This window comes from Urocampus carinirostris, chromosome 7, assembly GCF_059441175.1.
Source record: "Urocampus carinirostris isolate Australia breed hairy pipefish chromosome 7, RoL_Ucar_1.0, whole genome shotgun sequence".
Taxonomy (NCBI): domain Eukaryota; kingdom Metazoa; phylum Chordata; class Actinopteri; order Syngnathiformes; family Syngnathidae; genus Urocampus; species Urocampus carinirostris.
In genome coordinates, this window is record NC_142355.1 from 31,532,664 (window position 1) to 31,558,562 (window position 25,899).

Below are 25,899 nucleotides of genomic sequence, written 5' to 3' on the forward strand. Positions count from 1 at the left end.
CAGAATGAGCTGCATGCATGCAAAAAAGCACACTTTTTTTGGCTATCCAGTAGTGGCGGGAATCTAGTTGCGAGATATTCCCCACCAGCAGCCCTATTTAAAATGCTTGTAATTTGATATTTTTGTCGGTCTGTTAGCCTGTGGTTTTTGAGATTTATCTTTTCAGTGCAACCACCATGAAAGTTAATAAAAAAGGAGAGGAACAATTGGTTAAACTAAAAGTATTAATCTTTGATGTTTATTTTGAAATATTTTTGTAAAAATTAGTGTAATATTCAATAAGATTGTGCGGATTAAAAGTTATACTCTTTTGAATGATCCAGTCTCCTCCTCCCCAAAAATAGCAATCTAAATTTTGCACACTTTACTGGTTTTTACATTATGTATAGAATGAATCCTCATTCATCACGGGGGTTACGTTATAGAAAGAACCCATGATAGGCAAAATCGTGAAATAAAAACATATTTATTTTGCAATTATTATACATTTCAATTGTCTTGTTGGTGCAGAAGGTTTTGTCGAAATTTTGGGTTTTAGAGAAACTTGAAATCGCCAGATTCGGCAAGTACATTACATAGATTTGGCAAGGTGTTTTACGTACCTGTACGGTTTAAACAACAATGTTATTGACGCATTGTTAGAGAATAGGCTTACTGTTTAACCAATCAGAATGCAGAACCCTTTGCACTAAACAAATCAGACTGTTAACCGTGTTAGAGCGACAGTTCACTGACAATGCTTTGTATAAAAAAGACAGAATGCAAAAGATGCACAAAAAAAGTCTGATGCTTCGAGAGTAAAATTGAAATTCAACCCAGCCAGTTGATCCCAATCATTTGTTTCCGCAACCTAATCTACAACCCTCTTTTAACAACACCACTCTGACGTTTGAGGTGTACCAAACCCCGACAGACACCTACGTCCAATTATTTCCATGTGTGGTAACATTTGACCCTGCATACTCAATCTGGCAGGACACCAGGAACTTTCCATGAGCTGAGAATACAGAGATGAGATAAATATAGGTCATCATTGACACCCCCCACACCCCCAAACAAACACAAACACTCACTCCCCGACAACATTGTCACCCCGCCATTATTACACCACCCCTGGCCTTCTCCCCGTGTTTGAGTTTGTATTGTTATGGACGTTGCCGCAGCTTCACTGTGGCATGTTTTGCTCCTTAAATTGCGCAACATATACTTGCTGTATCTCATGCAGATAGCGGATGAGATCATTTTTAGCTTAAAGGGAGTCTGTGTATGATTACTTTCTAGAAAGTCATTATTTTACCCCTCCGAGTCATGCTAAATCATGTCAGCGCTGCAGGGAGCTGAGTATACTTAAAAAGCAAACTACAGTAATCCTCTTTAAATGCTTATAATGCTGTTTTTATCCTTAAGTCGGACATATGTGTCAATTTTCAATATTTTTTCAGATGCCATACCTGAAAAATGGCTGAGAGCATGTGGGAGTGGGCAATCTATGGCAAGCGGGCCACACACTTTGGGTTTTTGATCCAGCCCACTGAACAAACATGTCAAGGAAAGCCTATTAGAATTTCTCATCTTTACCTGGGATTAATGGAGTTTGCTTGGTCTTGTAAAAATGCACCTGACCTCTGAGACGATCAGTACATTTGTAAACAAAGAGTTGCTTTTTTAGATGAAAATATTAATCTTATTTGGGTTATGTAAATGAAATTGTAAAATGTAACAGACATCTAATTTCTAGGAATTGCCGAATTACAATTGAAATATTGAAAATATGCCAGGCCCTGTAAATAGAACAATAATCTGAGTTCCAAAAATTGTCAGATGTTGATCAGAATAATGACAATATTGTGGTTATGCAAGGCCATGTAAATGGAACAGAAATCTGTGATTACAGAAATTGTGTGATTAAAATAGGAATATCGACAATATTCGGGTTATGTAAGGCGATGTAAATGGTACATACTTTGAACAGGCCCCCTATTCTTACTGCAAATAGTCTGATGAAGATTGTCGGGTTGGTTGTTTAATTTTCAGATTACTGCACTCGTTTGCTTTTGCCCTTTCAACTGGTCCAACTAGTGCATGCTCCATTTTTGGGGGGAAATATTTTCCTTTTTTGTTGGTACAAAAATTAAAAATACACCCTAAAACTCTGGTTATCTGTCTATTAAAGCTTCACATGAATTACTTGATTCCTCTGGGATATTATCTTTATATTTTCGGATCCTATGGCAAAAATTCCACAGTTCTGTCTATAAATGATTGGGTGGTTGTAACACTTAACCACTAGGGTTTTAGGGGCACAACTAGGAAACTGATCATTCGGATTCGTCTAAAACTCAAATTTTGATCCCAATTGAACTATTTACTGCATTTAGGCATACTCTGTTACGGCATGGCAGATAAAACAGAAGCCGCGCAAAAAAATTACGCAACAGACACACGCCGTGACCTCAAATTCCAAGAAATCGGAAGACAAATTGTCGGCGTGCACAAAGACCTGCCGACCTTTGACGAATCAGTCTGACATAATAGGACGTCAGCGAAAGTGAGACCAAGCGATTGTCAGTTCAATCTCCAAAGCCATATGGCAAGATTGAGGCAACCGAAGCGTGATTAATCGGGGGGGATCATATTGACACGCCCATGCCTTTTGCACGCTTCTGGATTTTGTTTCATGTTTTTATGGAGTAGCAAGACGAGGGGGGTTTGTTACTATGGTGTCCGCAGTCAATATGACTTTGTTGAGAAGGTTGTGGTGATAGCGAGTGACAAATGAAAGGAACGGTCACAGCAGGGAACTGAAATGATAGAGTGCTAACCTCTGCTGGCGCCACGATCAAATCCTTATTAGTGTCCTACTTCAGGAACCTGCTGCTATGGTATTGGCACCATATTCCAACTATAATATATTAACGTATGTATTAAAATTATAATTCTCCTAATAGGCAGAAAGGTTTACAAGGTAGTGTCCAGAGATTGTTCTAAGTTGTAAGAGCAAAAGATAAAACGACTGTAGGGATCATTGGCCAAGCATGTATCCAAGAGAAAAACTAATGAATATAAGAGAACGTTAAGAAATCAAAATCTGGCCAATCTAGCTTAACTCGTGTGCACTGCCATCTTCAAATTTACAAATTTAAAAATCCATACTGTAACAAAAAGAACATGTTTAAAAAAACTAAAAAAAAATAAACTCACCATGGGTCACGTGCAAGGTGCATCTACTGTCCTTTAAGCTTCTGTTCAGCGTGTTCAAGTCACTGAAGACCTTCCAAAGCGCTTTAAAATGTGCTTCACACTTACCCATTCATACTCACTCAGACACCAATAGCGGCGTCAGGCAATTACCTGCTTATCGGGAGCATTAGGGATTCAGTGTCTTGCCCAAGGACACTTCGACAAATAACACGGAGGAGCCGGTAATTTAACCTGTGACCTCTTGATCCCAAGACGAGCGCTTTACCTCCTGAGATACTGCCGCCTCAACATTCATGACAATCTCCTTCCCCGTTCCCCGTGGCCTATTCTCTAACAATGCGTCAGTAAAATGTAAATAAAAAAAATTGTGATTACATTGCAAAAATGATTAATTGAATCTTATAATTTATTGCAACTAATAGTCTGTGGTGTGTGCTCACTGCCTCGCATAAAACCAGGAAGTAGCTAATGAATTATAATAGTCATTTCAAATATTAGTGTATGAATTCTCTGACTTAAGGATAGTATCCAATTTAAAATTCCGTGGGGGCGCACTAACATTAAGCTTTCATATTATGGTGGCGGCCCCAAACAATTGTCTTGCAGGATGCAATTTAACTGTGGACCAAGGGTTTAAGACCCCTGTTTAAGAATTAGAATGTTCTTAATTGTCATTGATAACAATGTAGTGAACATTATTTATTACAATACATTGCACTCCAGGATAAGACTTAAAAGGTAAAAACAGGATAGAAAGAATGTCAGAATAAATGGGCAACAATATTTACAGTATAGTGTTTGGAGACTGGCCTAAAATGATGTAAATAAACACTAGATCTGTGACAAGGACCTCCTTATTTCCTCTACTCGCCTGGTCTCGCTGCCCTACCTGTTCCCAATTTTAAAAGAATATAACTGGGTTTAAGAAGATCCACGATACAACCTGTTGTTAAAATCTGCACTTGTAGTCTAGAATTAAGCCCCAATCCGTATCCAACCAACCACGAAAGTCTATCAGCACATAACATCACTGAAAAATAGGAGCAAAGGGGCTGCCCCCTCAAGGAGTTCTTCTCTTCCAAATCCTAACAACATTAAATTAATGCAATCTTAAAGCATCACATTACATCATGGCTCAACAATGGAGAGGTACGGGAAAGGGAAAACATGGACATTCCTGCGCTCTAGGCAGCGCCGTTGATGCTGTATTACGATCTTTGGCTCGCGTGGGAATACGTTTCTCTACAAGAACCACTGGCCTTTACCTCCCTCTCTCCGCAAACTGTGACTCAAGCCCGATTCAATACATAAGAGGCGCCGGGGACCCTCAGAAAACACGGCGATGGCCGAGCCGACAATGAATCTTTCATCTGTTCTAATGGTCTGAGAAAGCGCAAGAAGATGTCAGGCTCCAGTGGAGCGAAACACCGTCTTTGACTTCAAACGGGCCCTATTGGAAACCCGGCGGGCGTCGACCCCATACCTGGCAGGGGCCACTGTGGGCAGGGGGGAATCGCCTGTTGACTCTAAGTGACAGTAATAGGGTTACACTTGAGGACAAGGATAGCCGAGTCCGCCAGCTGGAATGTGGACGGTCTGCGGTCCCGTTTAATGATCCACGTTGGGGTCAGGGCAGGAGAACATGGGCAGATACCCAAATACCTGGCTTACTCTCTAGGCCATTCTGTGATCCTAGTCGTGACTTAGATTTAGGATTGTCTTAATGATCATTCATTGCAATGTAGTGTAAATTGTTCAAGAGATTAGACGTGGCACAGTGGCCCTTGGGAAGAGACTCAGAGCCTGTTAGTCCTTGTCTAAGACCAGTGTGCAGGGAGACCTTGTTAAGTGTGCTGATAACTGTCAAATTTCATCTTTGCAAAAATATTCCATCATTCTGTATCTCTGTTCTCTTCCAGCGATCAGCCAAGTAACTATCATTCATCCATATCAGTAGGTGTCAGCAGATTACTTATTTATGCTCATGAAGTAGTACAGTAATCTTTTGTATTCGCAGCGGTTACATTCCAAAAAGAGCCTGTGTTTGGGAAAATCCTTGAATCAGAAACCTTCATTTTTTACAATTTTTATCCAATCAAATACTCTATTATACACCGAAACCAAATAACAAACCTTTTTTGCTGATTCAAGCAAATAAGAGTACAGTATAAAGGTTTTTGTTTTTTTGTTTGTTTGTTTTTTACAAATGACTTTTTTACCATCAAATAATAAGCAGGGAGACTGTTTAGACTGTTTAGACTGCATAACTCAATTCACAATGCAAACCCGTGAGGTTGCGAATCCATATAAGGTAAACCACGTTATAGTAACAGATTACTGTACAGAGAAATGGTTTAAAAATAGATCAAATTAAGTTAAAATCTTACATATGATTTGATGCTATTAAATATCTAATATAAATGATTTGTTTTATTTTACAAAAAAGTTATAAAGCATAAAAATCCACTGGCAGATCATTTTAAGTATTATTTTGGTTATTTTTTTCCAGTACAATAAAACACAGTGAAACTTAATAAAACAGGGTAAACTTCACGTAAACCGGTAATGTCCTCCAGACTGGGAAGAGAGCAGCTGATGATTTTCTTGGCTGTGTTGATGACTCTCTGTAAGGTTCTCCTGTCTGCTGTAGAGCACCCAAATTAGGATCATTAGTGCTCAAGCTGGATTGTTCCTGGATTAAAAAAATAAAATCAGAAAAAAATGCTAACTTTCTCCTTTGCATGCAAACTTTATAGGTCATTACTCAGGTATTTCCGAAACGAGTGAATTCCTGATCTAATAAAGGGGGGATGATGAGTCAACCCTCTGCACCGGCTAGCTCCGGACATTATATTCTCGTAAATCTAATGAGGTAAAAAGAATACAAACATGTTTTGCTAATTGTGAACATAGCACTTGGAAGTCTTTTTTATCATAGAATAATTTCTTTCAATTCTATGTAATCAAGGCATTCCCTGGAAAAGAACCATTAGGGTTTGGCTTTTTTTATTTTCTTTTTTATTGGTGTGCAAGGTAATTAGCTTGGCACCGGCTTCTGACAGTGGTTTTGGCTTCATGGAATACCAAGAACGGCTGCTTAGAAGACTCGCGTTCAGATAGCAACGAAAGTCTGGAATAACAAGCGAACGTGTTATCAAAGTAACGCCAAGAGTTCATGCAAGAATGTTTAGGCTACAATTACAGTGACACATGCACCACTGTGTATTTTATCCGCTAGCCTCTCATTTAAGGCACGGATATAGTCCTGAGGATTGGAACGAACCCCGCTGTAGCCTTTCCACAACTGCTCGACCTGCTCTTTGGAAAGTTTGTTTCGCAACTATGCATGTGTAATTTGTTTCTGTACAACAATACCAAAGTTTATTTCAGCACCAACGAAGAAAAAAACAAAGCATGCATCTAATGCTACGTTTCCGAAAATTGGGAAGTAGGATTTATTCCGCTTGGATAGTACCAGTTCCGGGCTCAAAAACTTACAAGGAAATTAGGAAAATATCAGTGGAGCCTAGTTGTGAAGTCGGAGAAAATATATGGACCCCGTCGAAATAATGAAGTGTAGTTGTGGACACTGAAGAAGCGCAGCCACTCCCTACCAGGTTGGGAGAAAGGGAGAGCCAAATCCTGACAGTGTATTTTCATAAAAACAACATAATTTCTATCATGCCTTATACAGCTAGCTCCCTTTACGTGCTTCTGATGGACTGAACATTCAGATTCAGATTCAGATTCAGATTCAGATCTACTTTATTGTCATTCTAGTACACGTGTATACAGAACGAAATGTCGATGCATCTGACCCCCACAGTTTCCTTGAATGTACAGAAATAAATAAAGTTGTATTGTATTTTGGCTACGTATAGTATTTTACCATAGTGCCGATAGTGCAAGAAGAGTAGCTAACCAGATGTGCAAAATGGGCAGTCAGGTTAACAAGTCAGGTACACTGTAACATTAACACTGTAACAATAACGCTGTAATTTACCATAGTGCAGAGAGCAATGTGCAATGAGTGGCAAGCTATAAAAAACTGCCAGTAGTGCAAAAAGTCAGATTAGCAGCCGTTTAGATTTAAGTTAACTATATGTTAGATTGACCATTTAACAGTCTAATGGCCAGGGGGACTAGACTATTGCGGAGCCTGGTGGTCCTGCACCGCACACTGCAGAACCTCTTCCCAGAGGCTAGCAGAGTGAACAGTCCATGATGGGGGTGAGAGGGGTCCCCGGTAATGTTCTTAGCATGGGATAGGCAGCGCTTCTGGCCAATGTCCTGAATGGAGGGAAGTGTAATCCCGATTATTTTCTCTGCTGTCCTCGTTACCCTCCTCACACTACCCCAGTCGGTAGCGCTGCAGCCTCCACACCACACAGAGATACAGCTGGTCAGGATACTCTCTATGGTGCCCCTGTAGAATGTGATGAGGGAGGGTGGGGGCAGGTGGGCTCTCCTCATCCTCCGCAGGAAGTACAGGCGCTGCTGTGCCCTCTTAACCAGTGATGCAGTGTTCACGGACCAGGTGAGTTTGTTTGTAATGTGCACCCCTAGGAACTTGATACTGCTGACAACTTCCACAGCCTTGTTGTTGATGCAAAGTGGGGCATGGTTGGGCTGGTTTTTCCTAAAGTCGACAATGATCTCTTTAGTTTTGTCAACATTCAGGACCAGGCTGTTGTCCCTGCACCAGCCCACCAACTGCTCCACCTCCTCTCTGTAGGCTAGGTCGTTGTCATCCCTGATGAGGCCCCCCACTGTTGTGTCGTCAGCATACTTCACGATGTGGTTTGTGGCGGACCTAGGGACGCAGTCGTGTGTCATCAAGGTGAACAGCAAGGGGCTTAGGACGCAGCCTTGGGGGGAGCCCGTGCTGAGGTAGATGACATCTGAACTGTTCTGACCTATCCGCACTGATTGGGGTCTGTCACAGAGGAAGTCCAGCAGCCAGTTCCGCAGGGGGGTGTTGAAACCCAGGACTCTCATTTTGTCTACCAGATGTTGTGGGATGATGGTGTTGAATGCTGAACTGAAGTCCAGGAACAGCATCCGCACATGGGTGTTCTTCTCCTCTAGATGTGTCAGGCTCAGGTGAAGCGCAGAGGAGATGGCATCCCTGGTGGAGCGGTTTGTCCTGTAGGCAAACTGAAAGGGGTCGAATGAGGAGGGGAGACTGGAGGTGATGTGCTCTTTAACCAGTCTCTCAAAGCACTTCATTATGATAGGAGTCAGTGCAACGGGCCGGTAATCGTTGAGTGATAAGATCTGGGGTTTCTTTGGCACTGGGATGATGTTGGCAAATTTGAAGCATGATGGTACTTTGGCTTGGTCTAGCGAGGTGTTGAAAATGTCTGTTAGTACACAAGCCAGCTGATCGGCGCACTCCCTAAGTACCCGCCCCGGAATGTTGTCCGGGCCTGGAGCCTTCCTTGTGTTGACCCTTCTCAGGGTCTTCCTCACGTCAGATGAGTCCAGGTGGAGTGCTCTTTCGTCCTGGTTTGGAACCGCTTTCGCTGCAGTGGTGCCGTTTTGTGCCTCGAACCTTCCAAAGAATTTGTTGAGGTCATTCAGAAAGTCCATGCTAGTGTCCTGCACTGGGGCGGTGGTTGGCTTGTATTTGGTAATGGCCTGAATGCCTTTCCACATATCCCTGGTGTTGGTTTTGTTGAGGAAACGTTCCTGGATTTTTTGACTGTACGTTCGCTTTGCTAGTCTGATAGCCCGGTTCAGGTTAGCCCTCGCTGATCTCAGCGCCTCCATGTCACCAGATTTAAAGACACAGTTCCGTACTTTTAGTTGTTTGCGTATCTCAGCAGTCATCCAGGGCTTCTGATTGGCACGGGTGCATATAGTTTTGGTATTGCTGACGTCTTCTGCACATTTACTGATATAGGCTGACACAGAAATGGCGTACTCATCTATATTTATTGTGTTGTTGTAAGTGGCAGCCGATTTAAACATGTCCCAATCAGTGCAATCAAAGCAGTCCTGAAGTGCCTCCATTGCCCCCTCAGACCACACCCTCACCTGCTTCACTGTAGGTTTTTCTCTGGTCAGCAGGGGCTTGTATGCTGGAATTAGCATAACAGAAAGGTGATCTGATGAGCCAAGGTGGGGGCGGGGGGCTGCTTTATATGCACCTTTGATGTTTGTGTAGGCCAGGTCTAATGTGTTCCTACCTCTTGTAGCAAAATTTACATGCTGATGGAATTGCGGGAGAACTGTTTTCATATTGGCCTGGTTAAAGTCCCCCGCCGCAATAAAAATGCACTCGGTGTAAGCATGCTGCAGTTCACTCACAGTTCGGTAGAGAACGTCCATTGCCTCCTTCGTATTAGCGCTGGGGGGCACGTCCACGGCAGTAATGATGGTCGCGCTAAACTCCCTCGGTAGGTAGAAAAGTTCAATGTCTCGTGAGCAGTGTTTCGAGATTATCTTCGCATTTCTACACCAGTTGTTGTTTGTATAAATGCATAGACCGCCACCTTTTCTTTTGCCGGTGAGCTCGCCGCTTCTATCGGCGCGGAAAGCAGTTAGCCCCACAATGCTAACAGCGTCACTCGGGATAGATGAGTTTAGCCATGTCTCCGTCAGAATTAAAGCACAACAGTTCGTCAACTCGCGGTTCGATGAGAATTCCAATTGTAAATGGTCCAGTTTGTTGTCCAGGGAGCGGACGTTGGATAGGAAAATGGATGGTAGAGGCGTTTTGAAGGGTTTAGCCTTCATCCGAGCCGTTAGCCCGGCCCGACAACCTCGTTTCCTTCCCCGGTCACAGCGCTTCCGCTTGCCACTTTTACTCGCTGCTTTGTAGGCCGCTGTGTTCTGTTGACGTAGCACTCCGAGGCTAAGTAAACACTCCAGAGTGATCGTCGAAATTTGCGCTGGATTTCTGGATGTTCGCATATCCAGCAAAAAACTGCGATCGTAAATTAATCTACATGCACGGAAGTGTAAAATCTGATACATTTTAATCAAATAACATGTCAATATTATTTATGTATATTTAAATAGTGTAATAATAACATCATTCAGTATATGATAAAAATAGGTGAGCTTTGAAGAACATTTGAGGAAACATGATCAATGCTTTTAGATTGTGCTTTGATGTGCTCAGGTAGACTAGACGTACGACTAACCCCCCCCCACCCCTTTGTGAATTTCCCTCTTCTCTCATCTCTCAATGACTAATACCTGGCTAAATATACAGTCAGTTTTTGCGGGGAGGGTGGATTGGGCTATCGCTCCACACTCAAAAGCAAATTACACTGCCTGTGTGACGCCTCCTATCCTGACTCATCTTGCTGCCGTGTCAGCGGAGGCCGCTGATAGGGTCAAAGGACAACACACCATGACAAAAGGAGGTGGTGCAGAATCACTTTTAAGAATTACGCTGAGGTTTTTTTCTTCCTGATCAGCCAGCTAGTCCATGACAAAACAGAACTGTAAATACCTCAAATCGCCCAGCATAAAGTTCAATGATCAGATAAGAATGTGATAATGACGTTGTCATACAGGAAGGCAGTGTTGTGTTTTTTTCCATTTGTATTCTGTTGGCACCGTGCAGTTGCGTTTGGACAGAAAATCTGAGAGAAAACTCCATCGTTAGGCACACACAGGCCGCAAATTCAACATTTGAATACTTGAGCAGCAGTATTCAGGATGTAAATAAAAGTAATTGCCAAAAACTTACTTTGTTGTTGATACAAGGAGGACCTCTTTTTGAAAGAGGTTATTTAGCTTTGCAGTTTTCTAGACAAAATGTTTGTTTCTACAGTAAATGATTTGAAAAGCCAAATGTTTATTTTTAGGTGGCGTTAATTTCACACATCGTAATATTTTTCTATTAAATACTGAATCATTGTAGCCCACTTAAATGCACTTAAGTTACTTAGATTTATTAATACATATTTTTTCCCCCAATGACTCACCTGTTTTTATTCACTCATACAATGTTCCAATAGCAACAGTAAGCTTATTAGAAATAATTATAAGTAAATAGATTTATATTGCAGCTTTGCTAAAAATGTCACGACCAGAACGGAAGTTGGACCCAGCTGCGTAACGTTAATCACAAGTTTATTCCGGAGCGAGAGATCGAAGTGTAGTAGTAGGAAAAACAGGTTGTTATCCGGGACGGGAGAGCAGAACGTGGTCGGGTAAAAAAAAACGAGTCGTTAGCTGGGCCGGGAGATCAAAACGTGGTCGGGGTCAAAATACGAGTCGTTAGCCGGGACGGGAGATCAAAACGTGGTCGGGGTCAAATAACGGGTCGTAGCCGGAGACAAACGGGGAAATCAGGAACGGACGGGTGGAAAATGGGTTAAAAACGGGACCGATGGGAGTCAGAGTCAAAAATGCTTGCCTTGTGAAAACAGAGGTTCCCTGACAGACTGACAACAGGCGAGTGAAAGGACTGAGCTTAAGTAGGAAGGGGAACTAATCAGGAAGCCAGCAGCGGCTGGTGCCAAACGAGCGGACACGGGTGAATGTAATCAAACAAACAAACAACTAAAAAATCAAATTAAAATAATGGCAATTTCCTATTGTTTCTCTTTGTAATAAATTGAAATACTACGAGCCGTTGGCCTTAAACTGGTATTGATTTTTCTGATTACAATGTCTCCTTGCCATGAACACATGAAATATAACTATACTGAATACCTTTTTTTATGTTGGTTAAAATACATAAGAAAATATGTAGAGATCACGTACAAAACACGTCTTTATTTGATTGTAAAGTGAAAGTTGAAAAGATGGCTTTTTCAAATTGTGCTTTTGTTTGGCTTGCCAGAAGCACAGACTTACATTATATACGGATGGAGACGACTGGCATATTTGCAGTGGAGGTATAAAAGTAGTAGACCATAATTTTCAGAATTAAGGTGTTTGTGTAATACAACCAGAACCTTAAAATCACATCTTTAGCAAACAGGGAGCCAATGCAGGTTAGCTAAAATCGTGTTATTGTGATCAAACTTTCTTATCTTAGTTAAAACCTCGTTGCAGCGTTTTGTACCAGCTGCAGGGTCTTGATTTTGGACTTGGGATACCTGAGAGTAGTACATTACAGTAAACGAGACAGGAGGTAACAAACACATGAATTATAATCTCCGCATCAGACTGGGACAGCATAGGGCGAATTTTAGCAATGTTGCGTAGATGGAAAAAAGCTTTTGGTAGTTATGGAATGGATTACCCTTGAAAATCTTGAGAATACTGTATTTTCTCCTCATTTTTATCAATAATGTGATGAACCAACTCACTTCTTTACAGGTCGCCATCAAATCTATTCGGAAGGAGAAGATAAAAGACGAGCAGGACATGGTCCACATCCGCCGTGAGATTGAGATCATGTCATCACTCCGCCACCCGCACATCATCTCTATATACGAAGGTGGGCGCATGAAAATATACAATATATACAAAAAATATATAGAAATGTACACCTCCCGCTTTGAAAGATTATCATGATACGACATGCAGATGCCAGTCAAAAAAAGGTTGAGATGGCTTTTGGCCTTGAATTAATGTTTGAGAGGATCTGCGATCCGAGGGATTGCCTCTCCCACATCTGAGAGGTCTCATCCCCGGTTCTTGATCTCCGGGCCAGACATCTGCTGACACTTAAAAGACGACTACAGCTGGGAAACAGACTGCACTTGTGAAAGTTGCACATGTGTCCTCTATGCGTCTTCCTATATGTGATGTGTATGTAGGATTGACCTCAGTCAACTAGCCTGCATACTGTCTGACTGCTGTCCACTAGTAATACAGAGAGAAAAGACAAAGAAAGACGTAATGTCTTCCCCAGGAGCCATGTCAGCATCCATCTACCCCAGGAAGCAACTCTTTAGATATCAAAACCAAGATAGGTCATGCAAAGTCCACAGCTATTTGTAAAGGCACATTTCTTCCTCATAATAAAATAAAGCTGTGTATGTTGGCGTTTTAGCAACATTTTTGTTAGCTGAATTTCCTGGCTGTCTTCTAGATCAGAGGTGTCCAAAATCTTTCCTGGCCACATAGACAAACATTGAGATACAGTGAACCCTTGCTAAAACGTGGTTCACTTTTCACGTTCTCACTGTTTTATTGACTTTGCATTGTACAATGTGTTTGGCAATCTGATTGGCGAAACAGTCTCTGTGCTTCCTCTCTACTTGTGAGTCAATAATTAATTTGTAACAAACAACTTCCCAAACCTGAGTTAGGTACGTGCAAATGCTTGTAAAATGTTACAGTTTGTATAGATTGTAAAAAAAGATATTTGGTAGAAAATATTTCAAGGTTTAACATAACATTATTCTTCATACAGATACTGATAACGGCTTTTCCAGACCGGTATTGATGCCGGTAGCTGATATAAAACACTCTGTATTTACATACATATATTCTACACACTCGAATGATGTCATACATTGGTAGAAAATATAACTGTTTTTCTGTGTTAATGTTACTATTTCCCTTTATTTTCGAGTAAAATGGGTGGGGTGTGGGGTTAAATCAATAAAATTAGCATAATGTTAAGTAATATGTTCTTTTTTGTAACAGAAAAAAATATAGAGGGAGATGGAAACCGGTTAGCGCGCAGCACTACGGTGCAGAGGTGCAGGGTTCAAATCCAGCTACCGCAGCCCTCCCATGTGGAGTTTGCATGTTCTCCCCGTACTTGAGTGTGTTTCCTCCGGGCACTCCGTTTTCCTTCCACATTCCAAAAACATGCCTGTTAGGTTAATTGGCCGGTCCAAATTGTTCCTAGGTGCAAATGAGCGAGTAAGTGGTCCGTGCTCTGCAACTGGCTGGCAACTAGTTCAGGGTCCCCCTGCCCAACGCCCGAAGGTAGCTGGGATGGGCTCCAGCTCCCCTGCGACACTACTGAGGATAAGCGGTGAAGATAATGGATAGATATAAATGGAAACCTATTGATCAAAAATGTTTTAGACAAATACAATGCAATGTTTTTTTCATATTCAAAACTATTCCATTAGAAAAATTGATATTTGAAATAAAAAAAATATTTTCGTTATTACCGATTTTAATTGATTACAAATATCAATCAATAAATAGATAGATAGATATTTTTGATACTTTAATAATTAATAAATACAAAGAGTACCTGTATATACTTTTTTCATTCAAAACAATTCAAATTAAGAAACAAAAAAACAAAACAAAAAAATATATATATATACATATACATATATATATATATATATATATATATATATATATATATATATATATATATATTTAACAAAGGTTTTCATCAAACTAAACTAAACTAAACAATAAATCAAACCCTGCAAACTTGTTTTAAGAAAGATTTCTTTCAGAAGCATTCTGTGAAAAACTGTCAGGACCAGAACGGAGACAGGACCCACTTGCGTTACGTTTCACTCAGTTTTATTGGAAAAAAAGGAAAGGGTTGCACCCACGATCCGGTGAACGCTGGGCGCGAGAAGCAGGTTGCTCTGAACGCGGAAGTGCGACTTCCGTGGCGAGCGATGGCGCTGTCGGGAATGGAAAAACGGGTCAGTAGCCAGGACAGGAGAGCAAAAACGTGGTCGGGGTCGGAAACGAGTCGAAAGCCAGGAAAAGAAGAGCAGACGTGGTCAGGATCAAAAAACGGTTCGAAGCCGGGGAACAGACGGGAGCAAAAACAGGTGTCGAAAAAGGCTTGCCTAGAGTAAACTGAGGTTCACAGACGGACTGACGAAAGGTGACAGTAAGGATTGGGTTTAAATAGGGACAGGGAGCCAATCAGAGTCCGAGGCAGTTGGCGCCAAAGGAGTGGAACAGGTGATTCACATCGGTAATCATGACAAAAACAGTTCCAACAATACTGTTTGAGTTTAAAATTATCATTAAAAAGTGTCCAAAGCTTGTGCATGACTACAAATAAGTACTTCCGTAATTATTGTAAGCATGTCTTGGAAAACCCAATCCAGAATTGTGACAATTGTAAAAAGCTTATAATCAGCATATACTCTTGAATTTCTTTTCTACATTTTATGATTGAGTAAACTTTGAAATTTTCAAAATGGATAAAATGGAAATTGGATAAGTTCAATCTATTGCCCAGCCTTGGGAGAAGTCATACAGAGACTGTGGCGAATGAATGAATTGCCTTTATTCTCATTATACAACAGTACAACAAAATTGGAGGGCTCCTCTTTTCAGTGCAAAGTAAGACAATTTAAAAACATGGAGAAAAAACAATCAAATAATGATATATAAGACATGTTTGTATTCACTGTGGCAGTAGTACAGGACATAGTTGCTACCAGAAAGAAACCTGCACCGACATTAACAACTAGATTGCATTTTGCAAATTTTGCCCTAGGTGATAATCAGGTTAAAAGGTAAATGGGAGTACAAGCTAAGAATGTGCACATTATGACCAAAACCCCGCCAGGTCAGGTCACGGGCACATATTGGAACGGGTCACAGCTCCGAGCACCAATCAGAAGACTCCGACCTGCCCTCCCCATATCTTCTGTCATTTCCTCAGGGTCCAGGCGCTCAATCAGAGAGCATTACCATCACTCAGCAATTGTGTGTTTTTGCAGAGGATTATATCTTTAAAAGGACCCCGGGAAGGGAGGAGGCTATGAAGGTGCTCACTCAAGGGTGCGGGAAAGCCAAGCCCCTCACCCTTCTTGACCCTCCCGTGTGGGAAAGAATATATAAAGCCCCTGAATGAAACAGGCAGTGTTGTTGCCATCTTGTCAGTGTTTCATCCTACAAATTAGTGATGTCATTGAATTGAAATAATAGGCCAGATGGCAAAGCCATGACACTGCTTTTTATTTTTTAGTGCAGTGCCATTAAATGTATGTACAGTAGACCCCTGGGACAGAACGTTATTGTGTTTTGAAGTGGGGATCCCAAGGTGAAATTGTATGGCAGAGGATAAAAACTTATGGTAGTTAGCTAATGAGTTCCAAACCTCTGAAACCCCACGTAAAAACATCCAAATTGTACATAAATATGATTATGGTGTATAGTAAGTATTACTTATATGTAGAGTACATGTCAATGAATTGACATTTTTACATTTACTTTTTACTTTTACTTCTCAATCAACTGTCAGGACCAGAACGGAAACAAGACCCACTTGCGTTACGTTTCTCACAAGTTTTATCGGAGGAAAGGGGAAGAGCTGCGCCCACGATCCGATGCTCTCTAGACGCGGGAAGCAAGTCGCTCTCGCAATTGGATCGTGATCCAAATACGGAAGTGGATCTTTTGTAGCGGGAGATGGCGGTGTCAGGGACGGAAAAACAGGTCGATTGCCGGGACAGGAGAGCAAATACGTGGTCGGGGACAGAAACGGGTCGTAAGCCAGGACGGGAGAGCAGACGTGTTTGGGGACAAAAACGGGTCGTAAGTCGGGAGGGGAGAGCAGACGTGGTCGGGATCAAAACGGGTCATAGCCGGAGAAAAACGGGAGCAAAAACGAGACAGGTGGGAGTCAGGGGTCAAAAAAAGGCTTGCCTTGAAAAACAGAGGTTCGCAGACAGACTGACAACAGGTGACAGACAGGACTGGGTTAAAATACTGACAGGGAGCCAATATGAACCCGTGGCGGGTGGCGCCAAATGCGCAGGTACAGCTTAGTCACATCAGTAATCATGACATCGACTTTAGCGACACTGCAAGTTTTGCGACCAATAGCTAGTTAATTTTATGCTTATTACACAGGACTCCGATCTGAAGTTTAGAAAATAGCATATCAACATCTTCATGACTCTGTGCGACAAACCAATATAAAACGAGCATCTTGTATGGCATTGACCAATAGCAGATTTTACCTGTACAGTTGAGTTATTGATTGTATGCAGAGGGGTTTAGGAAAGGGTACATTTTAAAACTTCCTGTATCATTTTGTGCATTTTGGCACTGTTGGGCTTCCATAATGATGCCTATTTTCCAAAATATATAGGAGCCAATCCCTCAAAAGGAAAAAAGTGAGTCAAAAGAAAAAAAAGCATTAATTAAGCACATCATTCTTTTAATCTAAATTGCTTACTTAGGTCGTTTATGAGTATTCATGTGTTAAACAAAGCTAACAGTGTCATGATTACTCATTGCCCTCACCTCGTTTGGCGCCAGCTGCTGCTCGTTGCCTGATTGATTCCACTCCTATTTAAACTCAGTATTTCCATACTCTGTCAGCAAACCTCCGCATACGCAAGGCAAGCACTTTGACTCTGGCTCCCGTCTGTCCAGTCCTCATCCGTATCCTGCTCATCTGCTCGTGATTTCCTGATCGTCTCCGGCTCCCTGATTTTTACCTTCCTTCGACACGCTCTGATCTCCCGCTCCGACTAGTGACCCGTTTTGCCCACCGACCACGCTCTGATCTCCCGTTCCGGGTATCGACCGTTTTGCCCATTGACCACGCTCGGATCTCCCGCCCCGGCAAATCCACTCACTTCCGCATTCCGATCACGCTCCGATCCCGTAAGCTGCTTGCTCCTCCTGTCCAGTGAGCACCGGATCGATGGCGTTTGTTTCCCCGCACCTGACTTCCTCGAAATCCCAATGTAATTTTGTGTGAAACGTTTCGCATTTGGGTCTACCATCTGTTCTGGCTCTGACAAACGGGAAATTAAATTGCAAAAACTTCTAACTTCGTCTTGTAAACCTAATTTTGAATCTAGAAAAAGAAGCATGAACTCCAATGTACGAAAAGGAGAGTGAAGTAATGTTGGACGATGAAATGAAAACAAATGAAGAGTTAAAGGATGATTATGCAATCCTTCATAGAAGGCTATCAGCCCAACAGCTCTTCATGCTTAGCGGGGGAATGTGTTGAGAGATGCGGTGACAGAATGTTCATGTGCGATGTGTCAAGGGCATCCTTCGACACAGCCACAGAACGCCTCTTGAAGTACTCATTTGCTGACCTGTTGTCCCTGAGGTGCATTCTTGATTTATTTACCAGTTGTGTTGGGTGATCCAGGAAAAGACCGATATTCCTATAGAACAGGACTGTGCATTTATTCATTGACTTCAAAGATACTGTCAATGAGCCAATCTAACGTACCTACCCCATTTTTCATTTATGAATAAATGTACATGCAGACACGTCCTTTTTGCATTTCTTTCGGAGTGCATTAGTCTCATCAACAGTACGGCGGAGCAGTGTTTAGCCCGTGTGCGGCACATTTCTGAGGTCGTAAGACCAAATCTTCCTGTGTGGAGTTTGCATGTTCTCCTCGTGCTTGCATGGGTTTCCTCCGGGCACTCCGGTTTGTGCCCTGCAACCGGCTAGGAGTGTCCCCTGTCCACTGCCCGAAGACAGCTGGGATGGGCTCCAGCACCCCCGCAACCCTGCTGAGGGATAAGCGGCGCAGATAATGAATGAATGAATGAATAGACTTATCGAATTGCTTTTGAAACAATCACAATTAAAGCAATATAATATATTAGGTCCCTGTTTTAAGCACTTCATTTCAGATTGTAGTATTACGGTAGTTGCCTTTTTGTAGCATTTTTGCCGTTGGATATTTTTTGTAGTTTTATTTTTGCAGTATTTATGTAGTACTTCCATAGTGGATTTTTTGTAGTATTACTGTAATTGTATTTTTGCAGTACGTTTGTAATATGTATCTAGTAATATTTATCTAATGATGTTTTTGTATTGTAGGATTACTGTAGATGTATTTTTGTAGCATTTCTGCAGTCGGATATTTGTTGTAGTTCTTCAGTATTTTTATAGAATTACTGTAGTTTTATTTTTGTGGTATTTCTGTAGAACCTTTGTGGTATTTCCGCACAGTAATTTTTGTGGCATTACTGTAGTTGTATTTTTGTTATATTTCTCTAGTAATATTTCTCTAATAGTGTTTTTGTATTATAGAATTACGATAGTTGTATTTTTGTGGTATTTCTGCAGTGGGATATTTTTTGTAGTTCTTTAGTATTTTTGTAGTATTATTTTTGTAGTATTTCCATCGTGGATTTTTTAGTAGTATTACTGTAATTGTATTTTTGCAGTCAATGTTTAATATTTATCTCGTAATATTTATCTAAAAGTGTTTTTGTTTTGTAGTATTACTGTAGTTGTATTTTTGCAGCATTACTGCTGTCGGATATTTGTTGTAGTTTTTCAGTATTTTTATAGAATTACTGTAGTTTTATTTTTGTAGTATTTCTATAAAACTTTTGTGGTATTTCCGTACTGGAATTTTTGTGGCATTACTGTAGTTGTATTTTTGCAGTATTTTTGTAATATTTCTCTAGAAATATTTCTCTAAGAGTGTTTTTTTGTGTTATATATTTACTGTAGATGTTTTTTGTAGTACTTCTGCAGTCGGATATTTGTTTTAGGTGTGTTGTATTTTTGTCTTATGACTGTAGTTGTATTTGTTGTAGTATTTATGTAGTTATTTTGCAGTGGTATTTCCATAAGATAAGCATAGCAAAAAACAGATTGTGAATATTTTAGTAGTACTGTATGGCTTTAGTTTTAATTTTTTCATATTTTTGTCGTATTCCTTTAGTTGTATTTTGTCATATATCTGTAGTACTTTTGTAGTATTCTCGTAGCGGATTTTTTTGTTGTATTTTTGTAGTATTGCTGTAGTTTTTTGTGTTTGTATTTAATGTAGTTATTATGCAGTGGTATTTCCATAAGAAGTGACGAAGAAAATGGATGATGAATATTTTGGGAGTATATTCTATCTATCTACCTTGGTCATATCCCTCTAGAGGGGTGGCAGCCAGCTAGACAAACACATACATACAATAACAAAGAAAATAAAAGGGAAAAAAATGGCAACATTTTTGGTAATATAACTTTTATTTTTTAGTATTTTTGTACAAAACTCAATTCCAATGAAGTTGGGAAAGTGTGTTAATTGCAAATAAAAATTGATCCAAGTAAATTGCAAATTCTTTTCAACCCATATTTAAATGAATGCACAGCAAAGACAACATATTTATTGTCTTCACTCATAAACTTTATTGTTTTGGGAGAAAATCATCAACTCTGTAATTTGATGACAGCAACACGTGCCAAAATAGTTGGGACAGGTGTCAATAACTACTCAGAAAGTGGATGAATGGAAATCAACCAACTATTTGCAGGTGAACAGATGAATTAGCAACAGGTGAGAGTTGTTACTGGGTATAAAAAAGGGAGACCCGAACAAGCTAAGTCATTCACATGCAAGGATGGGGCGAGGTTCACCTCTTTGTGAACAACTGCGTGAGCAAATTGTTGAACAGTTTAAAAACAACATTCCTCAAAGTACAATTGCAAGGAATTTAGGGATATCATCATCTACAGTCCATAATATTGTGAAAAGGTTCAGGGAATCTGGAGAAATCACTGTGCGTAAACGGCATGGCCGTAAACCATTATTGAATGCCCGTGACCTCCGAGCCCTCAAGCGGTACTGCATTAAGAACCGACATCAATGTGTAAAGGACATCACCACATGGGCTCAGGAACACTTTGGAAAACCACTGTCAGTCAATACAGTTCGACGCTATATCCGTAAGTGTGGGTTAAAACTTTATGTTGCAAAGCGTAAGCCATTCATCAACAACATCCAGAAACGCCGCAGGGTTCTCTGGGCCCGAGCCCATCTAAAATGGACTGATACAAAGTGGAAAAGTGTTCTGTGGTCTGATGAGTCAGTTTTCCAAATTGTGTTTGGAAATTGTGGACGTCGTGTCCTCCGGTCCAAAGAAGAACAGAACCACCCAGACTGTTATGCACGCAAAGTGCAAAAGCCAGCATCTGTGATGGTATGGGGGTGCATGAGTGGCCAAGGAATGGGTAACCTGCACATCTGTGAAGGCACCATTAATGCAGAAAAGTACATTCAGGTTTTGGAACAAAGTATGTTGCCATCCAAACAGAATCTTTACCATGGGCGCCCTTGCTTCTTCCAGCAGGATAATGCCAAGCCACACACTGCACGTCTCACGACAGCGTGGCTTCGTAGTAAGAGGGTGCGGGTGCTTGACTGGCCTGCCTGCAGTCCTGACCTGTCTCCCATTGAAAATGTGTGGCGCATTATAAAGCGCAGAATAAGACAAAGGAGACCCCGGACTGTTGAACAGCTGAAGCTGTACATAAAGCAAGAATGGGAAAGGATTCCACTATCAACGATTCAACAACTAGTCTCCTCACTTCCTAAACGTTTATTGAGTGTTATTAAAAGGAAAGGTGATGTAACACAATGGTGAAGAAGCCCCTTTCCCAACTACTTTGGCACTTGTTGCAATTATAAAATTCTAAGTTTATCATTATTTGCTTATGGAAATAAAGTTTATGAGTTTGAACATGGATAATCTTGTCTTTGTGGTGTATTCATTTAAATATGGGTTAGAAAAGGTTTGCAAGTCATTCTATTCTAATTTTACTGACATTTTAAACTTTTTCCCAACTTCAATGGAATTGACTTTTGTAGGATTTCTGTAGTACTTTTGTCATATTTCCTTAGCGGATTTTTTGTTTTATATCTGTGTTTTTTTATAGTATTAGTATTAGTATTAGTTTTTTTTGGGAGTATTTCTATTGTATATTTTTTGTATTACTGTAGTTTTATTTATGCAGTATTTCTGTAGTAGTATTTATCTGATAGTGTTTTGTATTACGGTAATACTGTAGCAGTATTTTTTTAGTATTTCCAAAGTAGTATTTTAGTAGTATTTATATTTTTTTAACTTGAATCGTAAATTTTAAGACTACTTGTATTTAATTATTATGTTATTTTTCATAAATTTATATATACATTTATTTTATTTGTTATTATTATGATGATTATTATTACTATTAATACTGGTCGTGGTTATTGCAATATTTTGGGGGGAAGGTGATTAGTCAATTTTGGCTCTACACTGTATTTGGGCTCACACCTTAAGAATGATTTTTTTTTTCTTTTAGTGTTTGAAAACAAAGACAAGATCGTGATCGTCATGGAGTACGCCAGCAAAGGCGAGTTATACGACTACATCAGCGAGCGGCGACGTCTCAGCGAGCGAGAGACAAGACACTTCTTTAGGCAGATCGTCTCCGCTGTGCATCATTGCCATAAGGTAGGAAACCACACACTGTCCATTTTGTATTTCACTTTACAGGGATGCATTGAAAATAAAATTTGAGACCGAAAACCCAAGGAATACAAAATGGCTTGCTCAAAAAGATACAATGTAAAATGATCCTTACTACATATTACTAGAATAACCTCAGCAGGGAGAAAATTAGGAAACCTTGATAAAGGGTGGCACATAAGGTAATCCTGTCATGATTACTGATGTGACTGCCCGCTCCTTTGGCGCCAACTGCCTCGGACTCCCGATCAGTATTTGTACCCAGTCCTGTCTGTCCCCTTTTGTCAGTCGGTCTGCGAACCTAAGTTAACACTAGGCAGGCCTTTTTCAACCTCTACTCCCACCTGTCCCGTTTTTTGCTCCCGTCTGTTCCCCGGTTTCGACCTGTTTTGATCCTGACTACGTCTACTCTACCGTCCCGGTTTCCGATCTCTTTTTTTCCACTGACTTGAGAGATTTAAAATGCAAATAACACAAGCAAAATCATTGTACTTTGTGCAAATTGGTTGGTTTTGATGAAAAGTGAATATCATGCTCCTGCCACACTGCTAAATGTGTCCGATTTTTAAAGGTGGTGTCCATACTGGTTAACGCAATCTTCTGGCTGAAATCATCATTGCAGCTCTTTTTTGTTGCGTGTGCAAGAATGTGCAATTCTTAAGACGTGCTAAAATAAACTCTTCCTTTTTCACTTTTTGGGTTTGGGTTGACATTCGAAACTGCCCTTTTTCTTACTTTCATCATTTTCATCTTAGAATTAAAGAAATAGCCAGAACACAGAGGATCCCCTGCTTCTTTTCCTCCAGTGTATTTGTACTCAGTTGGCTATTGATAACACCTACGTACAAAAGAAACATTTTTAATTGAAAACTGAAAATTGAAAGACACCTCAAACTACGCACCCCAATATCAGGTATATATTTTTGGGATATTTTAGATTTGAAAAAAAAAGGAAAGTGAATAGGGCTAACGTTAAACTGGAGTAGCAGAAAACTGGTGATGATGGTGTGGTAGTAAGCACTGTCTAAAGAAAAAAACAACGAAGTAATACTCACATATTCAGTCCAGTACAGTGATAGTAATAGTCAATTCAAATTGCCCTTCATAGCTCTGTGCGGATCGATGGACTTACCTGTAATGTCACACTCAGAGTGCGTGTATGAATTAAAGCAGAGGTACATACGAGCTTTTGAGAAATTGTTTTGTTCTCTGCTCCCATAAAAAATAGGCTTGCACTAACTCCGCCCCAAGTGTAAGCCAGCTTCGTATGGCTCGCCTCACCTTAGACGTGAGGTCATCACAACATCGGTCTTTTGGAAGCCTTTTTCTCTTTTTTCAGTGAAAACTGTAAATGCATTTTTGTTTATTTTGGGCAAAACATTTTATACATCCTGACTCTTTACGGATTTGTTTTTCATCTTAAAGTGCGTGCGCCTAAACACTGGGCTGTGCTGGAGACAGTTAATCTGCTAGCCTTTACACTGTATGCTTTTCTTGGCCAGAGAGAGTCATCTGTTTCTGAGTGAAGACGGAACACAGGCGGGTTTTATTCAGGCTTATACGCTCTGATTACAAAGTCCCTGCTTCAGTTGTGTCCTCATCTGACACACCAGTGCCGACCATTCCTAGATACCCTGCCAAATCCATCCGAGATCCCCCCTGCACCACTGAGGATTTAGTTCCAGGCGCACCCACGTCAATCCCAGTTTTTTTCCACACCTGAGTAATTCCTATCAGATGGATGGGCTTCCCTCTCGTCAGATGAAGATAAAGGATGATGTCACGGCCCCCTGATAGGGAACGTCCCTCGCAATGAAGGATTTCTCACACCGAGATCATCTCAAACTGGGCTGGGGAAGCATGACTCACTACCACAACAAACGAGCGAGCATTTCATCTTCAGCCAATCGGGTAGTGGCAAGCAGACAGGAACCTTCTGGGAGCGTGACTGTAACCCCCTCCAGTGTCTCGGTGTATGAGAAAATATCGTTCGCACGAGTTGGAAATTATAGGATGCTGGAGTTGTGATGACAAAGCCACTGCAGATGTCAACATGAAGACACCAGACAATGATAGAGTAGGTTTCACTTGAGGGTAAACAATCCTTTTATAGAACGGGCTTGAAAATAAAAGGCAGGGATTGCACGAGAATGATGGCAAAGAAAACGTGTTAGACTCGTTTAGTGAGCGGCAACATAAGATAGCTGGCATGTTTGCTAGTACAGTGTATTCACTCATTTCTGTGGTTAATCCGTTCCATTACAACGTGTATTAAACTTTCTCTGGGACATTAAGATTTTATCTTCTACCCCTAGGGCAGCTGTATCCATCCATATATAGTGTAAGTCAAAGCATGTACAATCATAACTTGTAAACGTTCGTTACTAGATATGTAAGCAAGTCATTCATTTTGCTCCAATCAGTGCCCAGGAAGAAGAAGGCGCTCCTAAAGTTTTGCCGCAATTTCGTAAACTACGTATTTATTCGTGGAATCTGTTCATAGAAAAACAAATCATCGAAACACTGAGGATGCAAAGGTTAAATCACAAAACGGCGGTCCTATATGCTTCAAAAAATTCAAAAATTTTTACTCCACTGGCAGACCATCTTGCTCATTTTAAGGATAAATTCTCAAATGTTACCCTATTGATAACTACTTAATAAGTGTGAAATAATAAAACAATTTGGGCAAGACTTTCCGCCAAACTAAATTGGTTTTCTCGGTTTTTGTGTAGTTTTTTTTTCGCTACTAAAAATTCTAAATCTGTAAAATAGACAAATTACACTTAAAATAAGTATAATTGCTTTCTTTTACTCGTTTTCTAGGAACATTGGACAAATGATACCTGTCATGAACCAGAACAGGATCAGGACCCAAATGCGTGACGTCTCTCACACAATCTTTTATTTTACGGGAAATGAGGAGTCATGCACGTTAGGCAGCCGTCTGGCGTGGAAAGACAGGAAGCCAGAGACCGACGAGATTGATACCAATTGCCCGAGCAGATATCGGACAAATGAGGTCGATACCGGACAGGACGGGACAGACAGAATTGATAATGGAACAGAATATCGAAAACAAACAGGACAAACTAGATGGGAACAAAACTGGAGAGACTAATAAACAGGACGAAAATAGACTGGAACGAAACTGAAAACCGATATTAAACAGGACAAGAATAAACGGAAACAATACACGAAATACTAACAGGAAACAGGACCTAGTCAAAACCCACGTCTTGTGGGGCAGAGGTTCGTTGACGGACTGACAAAGAAAAAATGAGAGCACTGAGCTTAAATAGTCGGAAAGCCAATCTGTCAATGAGCCACAGCTGGCGCCACGCGGCCAATTGGGCGCCATGCAAGCGTGACGTACAAGAAAATACAAGAAAAAAAATAGAAATAAAATATATGAATACAAATTAATGAATGAAATACAGATAATAAACAACAATTATAATATAATCTAATATGTATTTTATTTTACTATATCTTATCCTGGGTTTTTTTTTTTATATCAAATCTGACTTTTTAATTATTATTTGTCTTATTCTCCAAAAGGGAAATAGTAAAAAAAAAACATGTTAAAAATATGTATTATTTCTCCTT

At 40.6% G+C, this 25,899-nt stretch overlaps 1 protein-coding gene across 2 annotated transcripts in view; it reads left to right on the top strand.

Annotated features, from left to right (window-relative positions):
- nuak1b (NUAK family, SNF1-like kinase, 1b) overlaps positions 1 to 25,899 on the top strand; it is a 39,795-nt gene that overhangs the window by 1,692 nt on the left and 12,204 nt on the right. The window contains exons 1-3 of one of the 2 annotated variants that reach the window (XM_088340568.1): positions 9,449 to 9,602; positions 12,490 to 12,610; positions 22,124 to 22,275. In XM_088340568.1, coding sequence (XP_088196694.1) covers positions 12,538 to 12,610; positions 22,124 to 22,275 — 225 coding nt within the window. In that variant the 5' untranslated portion in view covers positions 9,449 to 9,602; positions 12,490 to 12,537. Of the gene's footprint in view, positions 1 to 9,448; positions 9,603 to 12,489; positions 12,611 to 22,123; positions 22,276 to 25,899 lie in introns of those variants that run through there. The other variant, XM_088340567.1, reaches the window with a different exon arrangement.